The 17,578-nt window shown below is 38.5% G+C and overlaps 1 protein-coding gene across 6 annotated transcripts in view; it reads left to right on the plus strand.

The window, feature by feature from the left end:
• The window catches only part of ARHGAP21 (Rho GTPase activating protein 21), a 111,868-nt gene that overhangs the window by 71,781 nt on the left and 22,509 nt on the right, over positions 1 to 17,578 (plus strand). For 5 of the 6 annotated variants that reach the window (XM_064407871.1, XM_064407864.1, XM_064407901.1 and 2 more), the window contains 2 exons: positions 7,088 to 7,117; positions 8,627 to 10,580. In XM_064407871.1, coding sequence (XP_064263941.1) covers positions 7,088 to 7,117; positions 8,627 to 10,580 — 1,984 coding nt within the window. The remainder of the gene's footprint in view (positions 1 to 7,087; positions 7,118 to 8,626; positions 10,581 to 17,578) is intronic. The other variant, XM_064407891.1, reaches the window with a different exon arrangement.

A 17,578-nucleotide genomic window follows, 5' to 3' on the forward strand; every position in this document is an offset into this window, starting at 1 on the left:
TATTACAGACCAAATTAAAGGGTAAAGGAAAAAAAAAAACAAAAATACTTTTGTTTGACATTAAAGTAAAGGTAGATGCTAGTACAGGAACTCTCCAGCTAGGACAACAAGCCAAGATTATTAGAAGTGATATTTTGAGAACATTTGATGAAGACATATTTCAGTAATCCAACACAGAAAATGTTGGGGGCAGGGTGTGAGTTTTGATTGCATGAATAAGTGAGAGGGAAAATCTGTTGGGGTGTTTTTTGGTGGTTGTTTTTTAGTTGGTTTTGATTTGTGGTTTTTTGGGGGTTTTTTGTTGGTTTTTTTTTTTTTTAAATCAGAACTGTGAATATGTGTAAATGCAGGAATAATACTAACATTTACATTATCTGAATGCCCTATACATCTAATGCAGTCTTGTAGCCATAATAGTGTAAGAATCTGGACAAGGCACTATTTGTAGTTTTAAAGTTAAACGTTTGTATTTGTCTGGATGAAAAGGTCTTGGACACATCATCTCTCTGCTGGCAAAACACAAAGTGCAAACTTCAGGTGAAGTAGACATGAAAAATAATGGGTTGTATATAACTTGTTATATCAACAGGTGAGATGGGGACAAAGGGCAAAAAAGGATGATTTTTGCCCTTATGGGTTAGGAAAGGATATTTACAAAAAGAAAATAAGGTCATTCTCCATGAGAAGCTGGAGGGGTAAACAAAAGAGGATAATACCTGACTGTGCATGTTCTAGGAAAAGATTGGATTTATGAAAAATCTGGAGGTGTCGTTATACAAAAGGTCCTTCTGAATTTTCAGATGTGATAAGAGTTGTGAGTTTTGTATGAGAGGTTGCTCTCTTGAAGATAGAAAGAGGATTAGGTTTGACAGGTAAAGTAATCGTTTTGCAAGAAATGCTTTACATTGACCCTGTAGCGTGTGCGAGTTCCTTCAGTTGTTGGGTTGGCTCATGATACAGAAGGATTTTATGCTACTGTTTGCTAAGATGCATTTGTTTGGGATAAAGTGAACTGCCCTTGAGGGCTTCCAGTTGCACATAGCATTTTCCAGGGGAAAGCCATGGAGGCCCAGGTGTTTCCTGTATCCATAAGGCTGAGCACTGGGTGTACTTGGGCCTATAGGAAGTGACCTCTGGTAGCAGCAGTTTGTTCATTCAGTCCTGTCACAGAACACTTCAGTATATATGCTTCCAAGTGTCAGTCTTTGATGGCTGAGCTGCAGCTTGTGAAGAAAAAGATAATAAACATGAATTGCATCTTACAACAGAGTCTTGTCAGTTGTGGCCTGTAATTGTATCTGTTTTAGCCCACCACACAGGAGGAAAGATTTTGGCACTTCTAAAATAATGTGCAATCTTTTGAGACAGTATATTCTCAGTAACTTCAGTAAAATAAAGAATCTGTACAGTTCCTCTGAATTATAATAAGAGGAAAAACACCTGAAGTTGCGTTATGTAAGCTTTTATAGAATGTTAAATAACTTGTTTTCTGTGGCATATGTCACTGTAAATGTCTTCAAATGGTGTTGCTAATTGTAAATTGATGTTAAATACCAGTATGCTGTAAAAATAGCAAAACTCTAGGCACTACTGGATATTGTAGTATGAGCTAACAAGTGGCATATCTAGTGCAAAGAGCATGGAATAGTTTCATTATATTCAAGAACGATGCTGGTTGTGCTAAATTTTATAGTACTTGGCAGTCTACTCCATGTGCTCATGACTGGGGGCTAGAAACGCAGTTGCTTGTTTCTATCCTTAGTTTGCTATTTATAAACCTTGACTTTAGTCTTCAGAAATATCCATATATGTCTGTGAACCCCTTGGTGTATTGAATTTCCAGAAAACAGGGTTTCAGATCCATTCATCAATAGTAACAATGAAGTGGCCCAATCCCCAGGCCATTGCTCTCTGTGGCATGTGAACAGTGCTTACTTGGAACGGAATTACATGTGAAATCCTACCATTAGTGAAACCAATGTCACTTTTGTTTGCTCTCTCGTGTGATGTTGAAAATGTCACTTTGTGGATGCGGAAAAGGATATTTAAAGCATCTAATATCCATAACAAAATCTTGAACTCTTGACAGCTGTGTATGTGTTGGTTTTTTTCATGTTCCTCTTCAAATTTATGATAAATTTACTAAAATTTATCAAAAGAGATTATTTTGAAACATTTTTAGATATATGACTATTTTTAAGCTAGGAAGAGGAGGATTATTTTTATGTCATGTTATCCTTGGTGTTTCAGATTTGATGCATCTATATGCAATTTCTGTAGCATTCTTAACCTTTTTTGACAGAATTTTGGCATCTTGTAGGTTTTAGTACTGCTGACTTCATGCAAATGGAAGACGCATTTAGGTCAACTACAAATAGTTCATATTTCTCAAGTGTATTCAGTGAAATTGTTGCTGTTTTGTAGACTTTGGATAACAAGTTTAATACTAAAATACTGTTTAAATTTTGACAACTTTCCAGTTGTTCAAAAGCTTTTTTGGTATGTGGAAAATACTGAATGTAAAGGTGCTCCATAGAGTAAATTGAGTTTTCTAAGCCTATTTACAGATGAGCATTATTATGAGTATTGTCAGTATGCTTTGCTGTGTCTAGCGTGTCCTCTGTGCAGGACTATTGGACCATTTTTTCTGGGAATGTTTCATGTTGGAATGTACTTACTTACTAACTGTTCCTTGTGTATGTAAAAAAGAATACAGCCTTCAAGTCACTGATTTTCTAGGTACCAGGCACTTGAAAATACCACTCTTTGAAAAATGGTGTATTTTATATGATCTGCATTGGAGCTGTTTATTTGGAAAGTTATTTGTAATGTACCATAGTAATCACTATATATGATGCTTATTACAGGTAAATATATGTAGATAGTATTTTGTAGATGTGTATAACTGTACTGTGTGTAAACATACATACTATAGGTAAGGTATCCTTTTTTTCACCATTCATTTTCTAGCACTTTTCTCACTACATGCTCACTCAAAAGTTCATTTTGCCTAACTTTCAGCCTATCTCCGATAGTTTCATTTCTAAAAAACATTTCCTTTCAGGAATGGTCCTTAAAGGTAAGAGGTTACCTCTATCTTAAGTGTTGTCACCATTACATTTTATTGGTGTCCAAATCTGTTGAAATGTTCCTTAGCCTTCCAGAAAGAACTGTGCAGTTTTATTTATAGAAAGATGTTATTGAACGTTCTATGAAAAATGGTAAAGGTAGAAATAAAAGGGGGCTGTTTACTACTGTGTTTTTGATAAATTTAGTTAAATCTTAATCTTTCCTTAGAATTACAAACCAGTGAAGCTGCAGATCAGTAACTGAAAGTTTACCACATTTGAACAGAAATGTTTCTTTTGTCACAGATAGTAGGGGAACAAAAAAATCCTAGATGGGAATGACCAGAAAAATGAGTAAAAGTCAACTGAAGCACAGATTTTCTTTTTTGTTTTTCCTTCTTTCTAGTCAGGTGATATGGAAATTTCCAGTATATTTGAAGATCTGTACAGGAGAGAACAGAGTGCTGCATTATCATTTCTGAGTTTAGAATTTTTGTGGGATTTGGTAGCTCTCAAGGCCTTGTAGTACCCTGAAATTGCCAGCTGTACACCTATAGTTAAAACAAAAAAAGAAGGGGGGAAAAGCCCCCTCTAACAACAGCAAAAAGAAAAATAACTTCAGTGAGGAAATGTATCCTAGAGGTTTACATGCCCTGGTAACCTCATGTCTTTGGCTACAGGTCTGCCCACAGTTGGCTTCAATGTTAAAGACTGCCAGGTTAATTTTGTTTTTCTTCTTGTGCCCTTCCAGTTGCATCAGACTTAGTGGAGCAACATGGCAAACTGTGAAATACTTTCATTTGCTTTATCTTTTAATAAAGATAAAGATGTTTTTCTAAGTAGCTGTATTTAGAGACTTGGAGCATTTTTTTACTTCCAGATTTTGTGCTGAGTTACTGATGTGCACAGAGGTTAATATTAAAGCTGTGGCAGCAAGTACAGTGGAAGGCAGGGTGTGGTGTGGAGACACAGTGACCTAGAAGAAGAGACTTAAATTTTGTTGTCAGACAGTGCATGCTACAAAATATTTTCATCAACCCTCCTAACCACAATTTAGAATTTACAAGAAAGTCTCTTACACAGGTTGTATTTGGAAATTGGCCTAAGGCATTAAATTTTGTATACTAAAAATGCACTGCACTGCCTTTAGGAAGAAAGGGTATGCGTTTTTTGGGTGTTTTCCCAAATAACATTATCTCACTGTAGTGTTTGGGTGTTTCAGAGTAAAACAAAAGCACTTGAGCTGTATTACTAACATTCTTGCCAGAACAAACTGTAACTAGAAAATGCTTCCTTTTAAGAGAGCGGTGAACCTTTTCTGGTGTGCAGTTTCATGATGACAGTGAGATTGGGTTAAGACCAGGGAAGAAGAGAACACTTTACTAGTAAAGAAATAAAATCTGAAGCCAGACTAGTTGGAGAAGGAAAGAAGAACGCCTCAAGCTCAGTCTTGCTAGGAGTTGGGCATGTTAGCTTCTGATTCATCAAAATGCTTATCACCAATTTAGTGAATAGTTCTGTTGAAATTGGTGTTATTCATCCTGTAGTGAAGTGGAAGGTAGCACACCCATCCTCAGTAAAACACAGGGCTGTGTGTTTTCATGATTTGGGCTAATGGGTGTTGGTTTAAGCTCTTGAAAGTACAGGGTTTCCCCATGATTCTTTCCCAGAGGAATCCTCATGCGTTTGGCTGTTACTGTTCTAGCATCTAACAGCATAAAATCAGGGGGGTAAAAGTGGGACCAAAGCCCTTCAGCTGAATTTTAGGTGGTTAATTAAATACCTTTCAAAATTGTTTATTTCCTTAAAATCTATGTTGTCTATCATATGGCATGAATGTTTTACCTTAGGAGTTAAACCCTTAGCGGTTCTACAGATTCACAGTAAGAAATTAATCCTTTACCATAGGAGTTTGCAAACTTTATGCAAACACATCAGATTTCAAGGTAGGAAGAAATAGTACCCAATAACTAGAAACATGCTGAGTTCTTACTGTAAGAGCAGTAATTTTCTTCTAGTAATTGTTACTGAACTGTTATCCATCAGAGCAGTTAATATCACTCTAAATTGCTGCATTTGTATGGTAGTCTTCTGAAACTGCCGTTGTTTTGAGAAGGTGAAAAAGAGCTCATAAACATCTAGACTAATTTTTGGATCATGTTGGGACTTCTGCATATCTGCTGAGTATCCAGTTCTGGAAATGGAAATGGCTTGGCTGGTGTCTGAATCAGGAGCATCATTAACCTGGATATTAAAAACCATTTTTGTTCCCTAAGTTGTGAGCCTTTTTTTTGTTTGGTTGATTTGGGTTTTTTTTAAGACTGTTAACACTAAAAATGCAGCCATACCCTAATGACATTTTTATGAATGTGTCCTGTTGCAATCACAGATTAAGGTAGCATTTTTCACATTATTTATTATTAGAGAAGCTAAAGAGAGAGAGTAATACTCAAGCTGTGTTTTATGTGGTTGCAAAATATGTTAAATATCAAAACAATGTATGAACTAATAAATACTTTGGTGTATTTCACATTTCTTAGTCTCTAAACCTCTTCTAAAAATCTCATCACTTTGTGCTTGAAGTAGTTAAAATATTTCATTAGTAAAAAGGCTGATAATGCATCCTTCGTTGTGACACTTGCAGGACAGATCCATCAGTTTCTTTGTAATTTGCATTATTTTCTGTAGGCCATTGTTCAGAGTTATGAAACAAAGATATCAAATACTCTGTGGAAGTATGACAGTCCTGTCTATAAACTTCCTCTTTCTTAGAAGTATGCGCTGCTTTGTTTCAGTGCTTTCTTGGGTAGTGGGTGGAATGAGATTAAGAGGAGAAATACACTTCCCAGTAACTGTCTTACACAACTGGCAGTCTGTCTGTCTGGATATACCTACAATAATGGAAGCATAATTTTTTGGGGGAGGAGGAAACCTAGCTGATCTCGTGGGAGTGCTGTCTTCTGAAGGTGATATTTTAATGCCTGTGATAAATTCTGTCAAGAGCTGAGAACTTATTTTTATACTCACTTGTAGTCTTTGGCTACAATCAGATCACACGAGCTTTGGAATTTAGCCTTTCTGCTGTCAAAGTCAATGAAGCCTTGTTTGTCAGGGGAGTGTTTTACAAAAACATAAATGGGATATTTTCTGTTGATTTAATGTGTGCATATCCCAGGGAAGGTGGGATATCAGCTGTTTTATCAGCTATATAAATTGGTAATGATTTTCTGATTAGGGGACAGTTGAATGCCGGTTTTTGTTTGTCTTGCATGCCAGAAGGATCTCATTGAATCTGTTTTTCAGTCTTCAGCATCTGTTTAAATTTTTTAAATTTATTTCTTCAGCCCATGAAGATCTTAAATAGCCATTTATTTAAAGGTTTAAAAATATTAATCTTCATATGTTCCTTCCCCCCATTAAATGTGTCAGTGGAAGCCTGTCCTAATTTTTACTATGGGTGGAGGAAAAAAAATTATAAATCACATGAGGAGAGTATTTCTGCAGCATCATTCCTCTAATTTCAGATGTACAGCCTGAAAGCAGCTGCAGTCAGCTGACAGTTGGTGGTCATGCTCGGATATACGTGAGGAAGGGGCGTGCTGTTTTAAGTGCATAATAAAGCCGTTGTTTCGTCACCAGGAAGCAGGGATGGATGGTCGCAGCCCGGGGAAATGAGAGACAGTGATGTTGCTGTAGTGGAAAGGAAATCTCATCGCACGGAGCCAGAGCTCTCTGCAGGCAGCTGTAGGGATGCACAAGGCAAAATGGCACAAACGTATTTTGCTTTCTGTAAAGGTACAGGATAAACGTAAGGAGCAGATTAAAGGCTGAGATGGACATGCTCGCAAGGAGGGTGAAGTTATTTTTTATGCTCTACTGCCCTTTATGTCTATTGGTACCTTCCAGTGAAATCAGTGAAGCTGTATTTTTAGCTTGCTGTAGTCAACATCAATATGACAAGATAATTCTATCTTTACATCTGTAAGCAGTTTTTACTGTGTTTTCCTGTTTTCTGCCAGCTGCAGTTTACAAAGGATGTCACAGCACTGGTAAGAAATGTACAGTAGCCATTTCTCTGATGGTTTTGTAAGGCATGTTTTTCTTAACGATTTGTGAGAAGCAAGACTATGAAACAGCAAGTTTGGTAATGAGCTAGACAGTCAGAGCTGAATTTTCTTCATAATGCTGACCTCTTGATTTGTGGTTTGTGCCTGTGTTATTTGGTCTGTTTTCTCTCAGTGTGCTTTAATATTTTGCATTTCACTAATGCTTGGTGTAACATTGCAGCAATATTGTAAATGCCTCGCCCTCCTCTCTACTTTGCTCTCTGTTAATTTTATGGCTGCACTTGGGCTTTTATAACTGTCTGCTGTTAAGGCAGAGCACTTTGATATACTGGAATTGAGCATGTTATGATTTGAACAGGAAATGCTGTGGTATGATAGCACTCCTAAGCATATAAAAGCCCTGAGAAATTATTTTACTCTTCTGTTACATTGGCAGGCTCTGCATTGGCTCTTTATTTCATTATGTTCAAACTGAACCAAGTCATGCTGAAGTTGTTCAATAATAGAATATTATTTAAGTATGCTGTATGCTTTTCATTGATGTATTATTTTGAATGTTCTGATAATTTCACAATGACAAATCCTGCTTTCAGAAATGCTACAGAAACGTACTAAGTGTAATATAACCATTTTTTTCTTAGGAGTCAGGTTGTTATGCATGAAGATGCAAAGTGCACTAAGGAAATTAGGGATTTCAGTTTGGGTTTCACTAGTGCATGGACAGTGGTGAATATGAATTTTCATACTATTTTTACTTCAAAGTTGAAAATGCTAAATACCATTAATATTTTTACAGTAAAATTTGTGTACCATGTACTTGCTGTATCCTGTAAAATATAAGAAGACTTACAGGGTGTTGGCTCACAAAAATATGTTACTGCTTCAATTTATTCATTATATGTTTAGGAACAGTAGCTTTTATGTAGAAGACAACTTAGAGGTGTGTGTGTGCATGTATATTTATTTGTCTGTACTTTTCATATGTACTGCAATAAGCTAACAGAGTTGTTTTATGCCCTAAGTGTATAGAGAATTTTCTAGTGCTAGTTGAATTTATCATGCAGCATTTTAACCTATTGAGTGCTGTGAAATTCCAGTTTCCAGCAATGGGAGGCTTAAATGAGAAAAATATGTGAAGTATCATGTTAGAAAGCAGAATTAAAGGGGCGAAAAATACTGTGTTGTGTGCTCGTGGATTTTGAGAAACCTGACTCAGTGCCCTACTCGCAGTATTTCCTAGAATTGGTCATCAGTTCAGATTTTTAATTGTTGAGGGAAGGAATGTATGTCATGATGTTGCTTGTTCTGTTTCTGCTCACTAAGGGGTTGGAATGCTGGTTTTATCTTTTGAACTAACATTGTCTGAAATTAGAGGGAGTGTGAATTTTGAACCTGTGTTCCCTTCTCTTGAAGCTTGATCATGCAAATACTAAATGGCGAAGTTTTTCATCTCCCTCACTACTGAATACTCACTTAATCTTCTCTCCACAGGCGTATTCCCAAGATGCCTACCTGAAAGGCAACGAAGCCTACAGTGGTAATGCCCACAACATACCTGAACCACCACCAATATGTTATCCACGCCTGACTTCTGCAGCCTCTGTTAAGGCACAAGCTGGAGACAAGCTCCCTTCTGACTTCTCACTGGGGAAACAGCAAGTCAGTAGACCAGTCCGGGCATTGACACAGCCAGAGAGGGCCTACAGAATGGAAATACAAGTGCCTCCATCACCAACAGACATTGCAAAATCAAATACAGCCGTGTGCGTTTGCAATGAAACTGTAAGGACTGTTATTGTGCCTTCTGAGAAGGCTGTAGATTTGCCGTCTTGCAGAAATAACCATGCTGGTCCATCACACAGGACAGAGGAAGTAAGATACAGCGTAAAAGATCAAAGCAGTCTAAAAGCATGGACCACCACATCACCACCATCTTTAGTGTCCACTGCCATTGTACTTCCCCAGACTCCAATAACAAGACCAGTTGATACAACTGTAACAGTAAGTAAAGCTTCAAATTATGTAGTATGTCCAGAAGGCATCCCAAACACTAGACCTTCTACTCAAGCCACAGACTCACCTTCAGTCTCTACTAATCACTACAGTTCTCCGACCTCCCACCAGCACATAGACTGGAAGACCTACAAAACTTACAAGGAGTACATTGATAACAGGCGCATGCACATGTATGGCTCCAGAACAATACAGGAAAGGTTAGATAGCTTAAGGGCAGCTTCTCAGAACACAACTGAGTATAATCAGGTGGTGCCAAACCGCACTGCTTCTCAGGTACGGCGCAGGAGCACCTCTCATGACAGGGTTCCCCAGTCTGTCCAGATCCGGCAGAGAAGTGTATCCCAGGAAAGGCTTGAAGATCCCGTGTTGATGAAAGAATGGCCACGAAGTGCTTCACAAGATACTCTAACTTCACCTTCAGCCAATGCTAGAAATCACAGGGCTCGGTCTTGGGATTATCTCAGCAAACAGGGCGAAGTGCTAGAAAATTTTCATTCTGAGAATATGATTGCAGATGCAAATGGAGATAGGAGAAAGACTTACAAATGGACAGGGTTTACTGAACAAGATGATCGGCGAGGTATTTATGACAGATCTAGACAACATGCATTTCATATGTCCCTTCGAGGTCAAAATTTTCCTGTTGCTCCAAATACTTATATTTCAGACAACAGGAGAACAGGTAGTAGAGCTTCTCTGCCTGGTTCTCACTTTCAGAAAGTTTCACCAGATATTAAAATGTTACAGCCTTCTCGTGATTCACAAACTCCTGGGGGAGTTTCAAAATCTGCAGGTGTTTCACAAGAGAGGTTGTGCCTCACACCAGCCAGAAATTCTAGAAGTAGCTCTCTGAAGAACTCGGCTCCCTATGCAGCAAAACCATCGATTCCCCTTAACCAGGGCCTGGATACTATTGCCAGCAAAGACCAAAGAACAGTAAATCACTTGCATCAAAGCAGTCTGTTAAACCAACAGTCAAGGATCCGAACCGAAGGTGCCCCAGATCACAAACCAGAAACTGGTAAAACCATCCAGCCCTCCTCTCTGGCTCCAGCTTCTGCCAAACTTGTTCAGCCGACAAGCGAGTGTTTAACTACCTCTGACAGCGTAGATGGTTCCATCAGACAAAAGATTCATGGTATTGAAAGGGAAGATGTTCGTGAGTCTGAAAGTCTGCAAATGGATGTTCAGGGAAATGACAAAGACACAGTGGTCATGCGGGACAAATCACCTTCTGGCCACCAAACTCCCCAGCCTCTGAGGCATCAGTCCTACATTCTTGCTGTAAATGACCAGGAGGCAGCCTCAGACACTACCTGTTGGTTACCTAATGATGCTCGGAGAGAAGTCCACATAAAAAGAATAGAGGAAAGGAAAGCATCAAGTTCCAGCCCACCTGGTGACTCTTTGGCTTCAATTCCATTTATCGGTGAGTTAAATTATTTTGGTGTACATCAAATGCTTTTCTCTCCTAAAGGTGATGAAAAACAAGATGCCAGGTAGCTGACTGCTATACCTATGAACCCTGAGGTTGAGAGGCATGGGAGATTGTTCTCATCTAAAATAACTTTGGGTTGGTAAAAGGAAAAATATTTTTCAGTGGAGAAAAACAATACTCTGTTTTGTTTGGGGGCCCTGGAAAATGAATGTAAAAAAGCCCACAGTGATGTAATATTTTTCTAGAGTTTTCTTTACCCTCTGGGTAAGTCTGTGTTACATAACTCCATCTGGTTATCACTCCATACAATGTTGTGATGTTACATATGTGGACAACTGGCATTTGCAGCACCTTTCAAATAATTTTACTTCTCTAGTGTAAAACATACTTGGAATCCAGTACAGAGAGAATATGGATGCAAATTCATATAAGAGTGATTTGTGGGGAAAAAAGAAGTTTTTCATCTGAATAGGTATGGTGAAAGCTTTCTGAGACAGATGGGGAATAAATGAAAGCTGTTTCAGGTGGAGGGATAGCAATAAAAAGAAGTGGATTTTCAAGTAAAGATGCTAATACAGATATGAATGAAAGGGTTTGTGGAAGAAAAATCTGAGAAGGCAAAATGATTTGCCTGTGTGCTCTGACACAAACAGGGTTGGAATTACAGAGAGCTTATGAGAAGGGCACTGAAGAGGAAAAGAACCAGAGGAAGGATTGGATATAGTAGAAAAAAAAAAATTATATTGAATGTTGGATATGTGATGAATTACTGTCTTCTGCTGAAGAGAGAGTTAGAGGCAGAGCATTTCTGTTCTATCCAAGTAGTCAATGCCTCTGTTGTCTTTGTCCTGCTGTTGTTGTTGGGTTGGATTTTCTTTTGTTGTGGCTGATTTAATCCTTTGTAGTCTGAATGTCTGTGCATCATTTTCCACAGGAGTTGATTTATATCTGACTCACTGTGCTCTTGAATTTAGTGTAGGAAGTATTTAGAAAATACTGAATATAGAATTTTGATTCTCAGACTTATCTGTGTGAAAAACAACTCTTTTTAATGACCTTTTTTTTTTTTACGTATTAGGTTAAGGGAATTACAGATGCAATGTTCTAGCATAATTGTCTTCTCTTGGGGATCTGAAGCAGTGATTTTTTTCCCCTAGCATTATCTATAATATCCAGTACTAGTTGAAAGTGAATAACCAAAAAACAGTGAAGAAGCTTTGTGTTCATTAGAAAATGGAAATTATACAAAGGATACAATAATTCTATTCTTTTGACAAAATCCTGGCAAGATACTAAAAAGTACTTTCTTAGCTAGCAGATACTGCTTTTGTTGGGTTTTTCGTTTTGAATGGGGGTTGTATAGATCTTTTTCCTTCTTGTTATTACTGGATGCATCAGTGTAATTTTAGATTCTTCTTCAGACCCAGCCAATCTTGCTTTAAGGATTAGAAAAGTTTGTGAGGCATGTAACTGATCTTTGTGCAGATTTTTCAGTACTCTGCCTAAAGTCACTGTTGGGCTCCTGACAAACATTCCATGTTTGCTGGAAGTATTTTAATCCCATACAGTTGAAATGTCCTGTTAAAGTCAGATCAAGATTGGTAAAGTCAAGCCCAACCTTTTATACACCATCTCCTTTCTTGTTTATTTCAAAGATTTCCCATGAACTTTTATTTATGTGACTTGCTTCCATGTTTTAGAGAAAAGTGTTGATTAAAGTACAAAGAAGCCTTGAAGTCAATGTCAATTGAACTGTGTTTGGTAGCAGCTGAGCAGTTCAGAAGGAGCAAAATTGTAACTCTCCATTGCAGCCTCTTGGCATAACGCCACATGGGATAGAATTCTTACAAGCCTTTTAGAATGAAACCTCCTGAATGTTCCAGAAGTACTGAAACCTGATGCTTCTAGAGCCTGGGCACTGGGTCAGCATGGTCCTTGTGGCTGTGTTCCTAGGAAGAAATTCCTGTGCCAGTACAGGGGCTGTGCAAAGTTTCTACCCCAGCTCCACCACCTTGAGGAGGAAATAAGGAATATTTCCTTGAGGAGGAAATAAGGAATATTCTCTCTGAATAGAAAGAGCATGAGATATTATGAAAGTGGACCACTTCTTATGTTAGAGTTTATATGCATTATTCTAACTTTGCTTGTTCTGCTGTCATTATGCCTAATTACAATTTCACCTGTTAAAAGCTGTACGTAATCAGGTGGATAAAACCCTAGATCTGCTTTGAAATTCAGTTAAAGGCTTTTTAACTCTTCAGATGGAAAATCGCTGGGAGTTTTGGTTTAGGGTTTTCTTATGGGTTTTGGGTTTTTTTTTCCTTCTCCCATTATTGGAAAGGGTCTTACTTTGAATGAAGACATATCTTGGAGTTGGCAAATGGCTTTATTTCTCTTATGCTTATATCCATATAGTAGGGTTTTTTGCATTCTTAGGTTTTATTGGATAGAACTAATTTAATGCACTTACTGAAGTTACTTGTACAGTAGATACTTGGAGTAGTGCAAAATGTAAATTTGGGGGAGGGTAACAAATATCTTCCAAGGTCACAGATTGCTACCTTTTAAAATGCGTAGTGTTTAAAATATTCATGGTGGGTCTATTTTTGTCACCACCTTCTGCTTGTTAAAAGTAGTAGATATGGCCAGGACCATATTTTGGTAGAAATTCAGCCAGGAACAGTTGGCTTTTGCAGCTGTATTTGTGGCTTCTGAGAACAGCACAACATCAGGGTGATTTGAGCTCTAGGTAAGAAGTACAGTGCCCTGCACCACAAACAGAAAACCAAGCAGAGTTTCTGTTGAGCTTCCTTACAGCAGATTCTTGCAGGGATCATGGTGAGTTACTGAAGAACTGCCTTTTGATGCTAGGCCTTTCAAAAAGGTAGTTCAGAAGCAGGGAGACTTAAATTTCGTATGTAATTCAGTCATAGAAATGAGAGATCTGTTCAGACCAAACCTACTAGGTAGCTGTAATATCTTTTATGGGAGAAATGGATTTTTTTGAAAAAATTAGGTAAAATATTGTGTGTTCAAACTCTTCAGGTAAGCACATGTTCTTGTGGGATAATGAAGCTGCCAGCTTTACAGATAAACATACAGTGGTATTGCACACTTTGCTGCTTCCCATGTGCTACTAAATGCAGGATGTTGTGGTTCTCAGAAAGCTGCTATTTCTGTTTCAGGTCCAAAGAAAAGCTACGTTGTTAAAGTGCTCTTTATTGTTTCAAACTATACAAGTTAGTCTAGTGACAGTCTACTGTTTTTACCCAGAAAAGATCTCACCTGTTCTCTAGACTAATAAAAATACCATTTTCTCTAACAGTGACTATATTAGCAATTGTGGTGTTTAATGTGCATTTTTCAGACTTGCAATTTTTGCACAATTTCTGTGCTAGAGCACAGCAAATTGTAGTTTTCTGACCTACTGGGTAATTTTTTGGATGAGTTAATCTTCACTGGAATGGAAAGTAGAATGCTGCCTAACATCCTGATAGACATGGATGGCAAGTGGTGTCTCTCAGGAGTAATACTGGGACCAGTGTTATTAAATATCTTAATTAATGACATGGACAGTGGGGTTGAGTGCACCTTGGCAGATTTTTTGATGACACCAAGCTTGAGAAGTGCTGTTACCACACCTGAACGATGGGATGATCCAGATGTCCAGGTCATCTAGAGGGACCTGGACAACTCAAAAAGCAGGCACATGGGATCTGATGTGGCTTAACAAGACCAATGCAAGGTGCCCTGAGTCAGGGCAACCCCTGGTATCAACACAGGCTGGGGAATGGACAGAGTGAGAGCAGCCCTGCTGCTCTCAGGGCATGGGGATGCTGATGGGTGAGAGGCTGGACATGGCCCAGCCATGTGCACTCACAGCCCAGAGAGCCACATGTGCACTGGGCTGCATCAAAAGCAGCGTGGGCAGCTGGTCACAGGAGGGGATTCTGCCCTCTGCTCTGCCTTGGTGAGACCCCACCTGCAGTGCTGCTTCCAGCTCTGGGATCCCCAGCAGGGAAGATGTGGACCTGTTGGAGCAAGTCCAGAGGAGGGCCAAGTTTATTAGAGAAATGAAGCATATTTCCTGTGAGGAAAGGCTGAGAGAATTGGGATTGTTCAGCCTGGAGAAGAGAAGGCTTTGGGGGGCTGTAATTGTGGCCTTCCTCCTGAAGGGAGCCTACAAGAAAGATGGAGAGAAACTTTTTGCAAGAATGTGTAGTGAAAGGACAAGGAGCAATGGATTATTTAAGCTGATAAAACATGAGGAGGAAGCTGTTTACTGTGAAACACTGAAACAGGTTGCCCAGAGAAGTTGTGGATGGCCTATTCCTGCAAGTATTTGAGGCCTGGTTGGGTGGGTCTCTGAGCAACCTGGTCTAGTGGAAGGTGTCCCTGCCCACAGCAGGGGCTTGGGTCCCTTCCAACCCAAACTGTTTTATGAGCTTTGTTGAGAAAACGTTGATCCAGAGTAAAGTTCTTTTAATGCATTTTGTAGACATAAGTGTGTAGTATGCATGTCTGAGATTTGCAGCAAGGTTGAAAATATTTTTTGCTTCTTAGAGTACTTAGTGTAGAGTAGAAAGAAATGTAAAAGAGGTTAATCCAACTCCCATACTGAGTTGAGTGAACTACCCATAGGAGAAAAATGGGGGTGCTGCTTCAATACTTGACCTGATTGCAGCATGTGTAGCTGTCAGACCAGCTTAGTGCTTTGGCCATTACTACTGGGTGGATGTTATTTCCAACTTTGCAGAGGCCTGTCATGTGAAAATTAGTTGTAAATGGATATATTTAAAAACCGTAGCCTAAATATCATATCTTGAAATTCAGAATTGTTTTAAAATAAAGTTCATAGCCATTCTATTATAGAGTTTTTCCTTAGGCATGTAAGTACTTAAGATACAGTAGCATCATGTAAGTACTTAAGATTTTTCCTCAAAGGTGCGATCCCATTTTGAAAATATTTAGCACATCCTTACCCTAGAAAAATTTTAGGTGACTTCATTCCACTTTTAATTTGAGAATAACTGAGGTAAAATTAGCCAGATAAAAATATCTGACCAGACTTTGATAACACAAAATATTGTAAAAATTAGATGAGTGTTCTTCCTGTGACTGAAACTCATATGTTAGGAAAGGTGTAAGAACAGGACAAGGATATGTGGTACTTAATGTTGGTACTTTCTATTCTCCCACTATTTGCGCTTTAAAATATCTCTGAGCCAAATGTGATTTTAAGTGTACCATAAATTTCTCTATTCTCTTCTGTATAACAGTAAAATTTTGTTATCCAATCCCCTGTATTGATTTAAATAAAGATTTGCCAGGGATTTCACAGTTGAAACTGCATGATATTTATTCCCTTAGTATATGTCTGTGTTTTCCTAAAACATGTCTCCTGTTGACTAAATTCACAGTGTGGGTTGAAAGGGTCCCTAAAGACCATCTGATTCCAACCCCTTGCCATCAGTGGAAACGCCTTCCCCTAGGTTGCTCAGAACCTTGTTCAGATTGGCTTTGGACACTTCCAGGGATGGGGCATCCCCAGATTCTGTGGAGAACCTGTTGCAGCGCCTCACCACCTTACAATCAATCTCTCTATTGCTTCTACCCTTTAGTGCAGGCAAACGACCACAGCAATTTCTGTGCTGGAAATCAGACACACTCTGCTGTCCACCCTGCTGTAAAAGCTGATCCTCATGCTAATTTTCAAAACCAAAAAGTTGGTGGTTTGGGAGGGGGTTTTGGTTTTTGTGGTTGGTGGGGATTTTTTGGTTTGGGGTTTTGGTTCGTTCTTTTGTTATCGTTTTGCGGGGTTTGTTGGTGTTTTTGCTTTGTTGGATTTTTTTGAGGTTTGTTGTTTGGTTTTTTCTTGGTTTTTTTAAGGTTTTTTTTTTTTTAATTTCATGACCTGTTTTTTTACAAACATGTCATAAATAAAAGTACTTGGGTACTTGCCAATTAGCAGATAGTGTAAATGTACCTGGTTTCCAATGAGTTCTGCTCAACCCTGTTTTTCTACTCAACCCTGGAGGTTTTTTTGGCGTTTTTTTAAATGTTGTTCTTGTTGTTGTAACTATATATTTTTTTAAAGTCTATTAACTAAGGAGTTAGGAGTTGAAACGTTCTAAACCACTACAATTAGTTAAGCTTTTCAGGCAACTTAAATTCAATCACATGTATAATAATCTTCTTTAGTGCTGGAAGTAGGGATGTGTAGCTTTACCTTATCAATACTTAGCTTTAAGCCCTAAGTAATGTACTCAATTCCAAGTAGTTTTTGGAAAGTGTAAAGACTTTGTCTTGTCTCAGTGGGTTATGTGCCATACTTTCCCTATCCCCCCGTACATCTTAATGCCTCTCTGCAGGCTGCTGAGGCTTGGAAGATGACAATGTGAATAATGCAATTGAAATAAGAAAATAAATTTATATGCTTGCACAACATGCTATGAAAAAAAGGTTATGATGGTAGGAATAGGCCAAGTTAGGGGAAGCAAGCAGAAACATTCTCGTAAGCAGAAAGGAAGCATTTGAAAGAATGTACTCATTCTGTTTTCTCCTTATCAGGAGGGAGAAACTCAAAACCTCGGACTTGTTCAGCAGAGATTATGGTGCACCAACTCAAAATGTGTGGATATCTTCAGGGCAAATGGTGGTTGAATACTGATGGCTGATATGGTGTGTTTTAAGGCACAACTGCTAGCAGTCAAGATGAAAATCTTCAGCTATTGTGATAATTTTCTTTTCTACAAGTTACTGCCAGCTATTCCTAACTATGAAAATATAAGTGCAATTGCAGTAGAGATTAGGGCTGACAAATGTTCATTTTTGAGGACTGTTTCTTCCATTGTTATAGTGATGGCATTGGAACAGCTTTTAACATGTCATCAGTGTTTCTAAGATAAGCATCAGTCTCCAAGTTTTTTTCCCAGGGTTTTAGAGTGTGGCCTGCCAAATCACTGTTGCTCCAGGCTGAACATTTCAGT

Source organism: Passer domesticus, chromosome 1 (assembly GCF_036417665.1).
Source record: "Passer domesticus isolate bPasDom1 chromosome 1, bPasDom1.hap1, whole genome shotgun sequence".
NCBI classification, from domain to species: Eukaryota; Metazoa; Chordata; class Aves; order Passeriformes; family Passeridae; genus Passer; species Passer domesticus.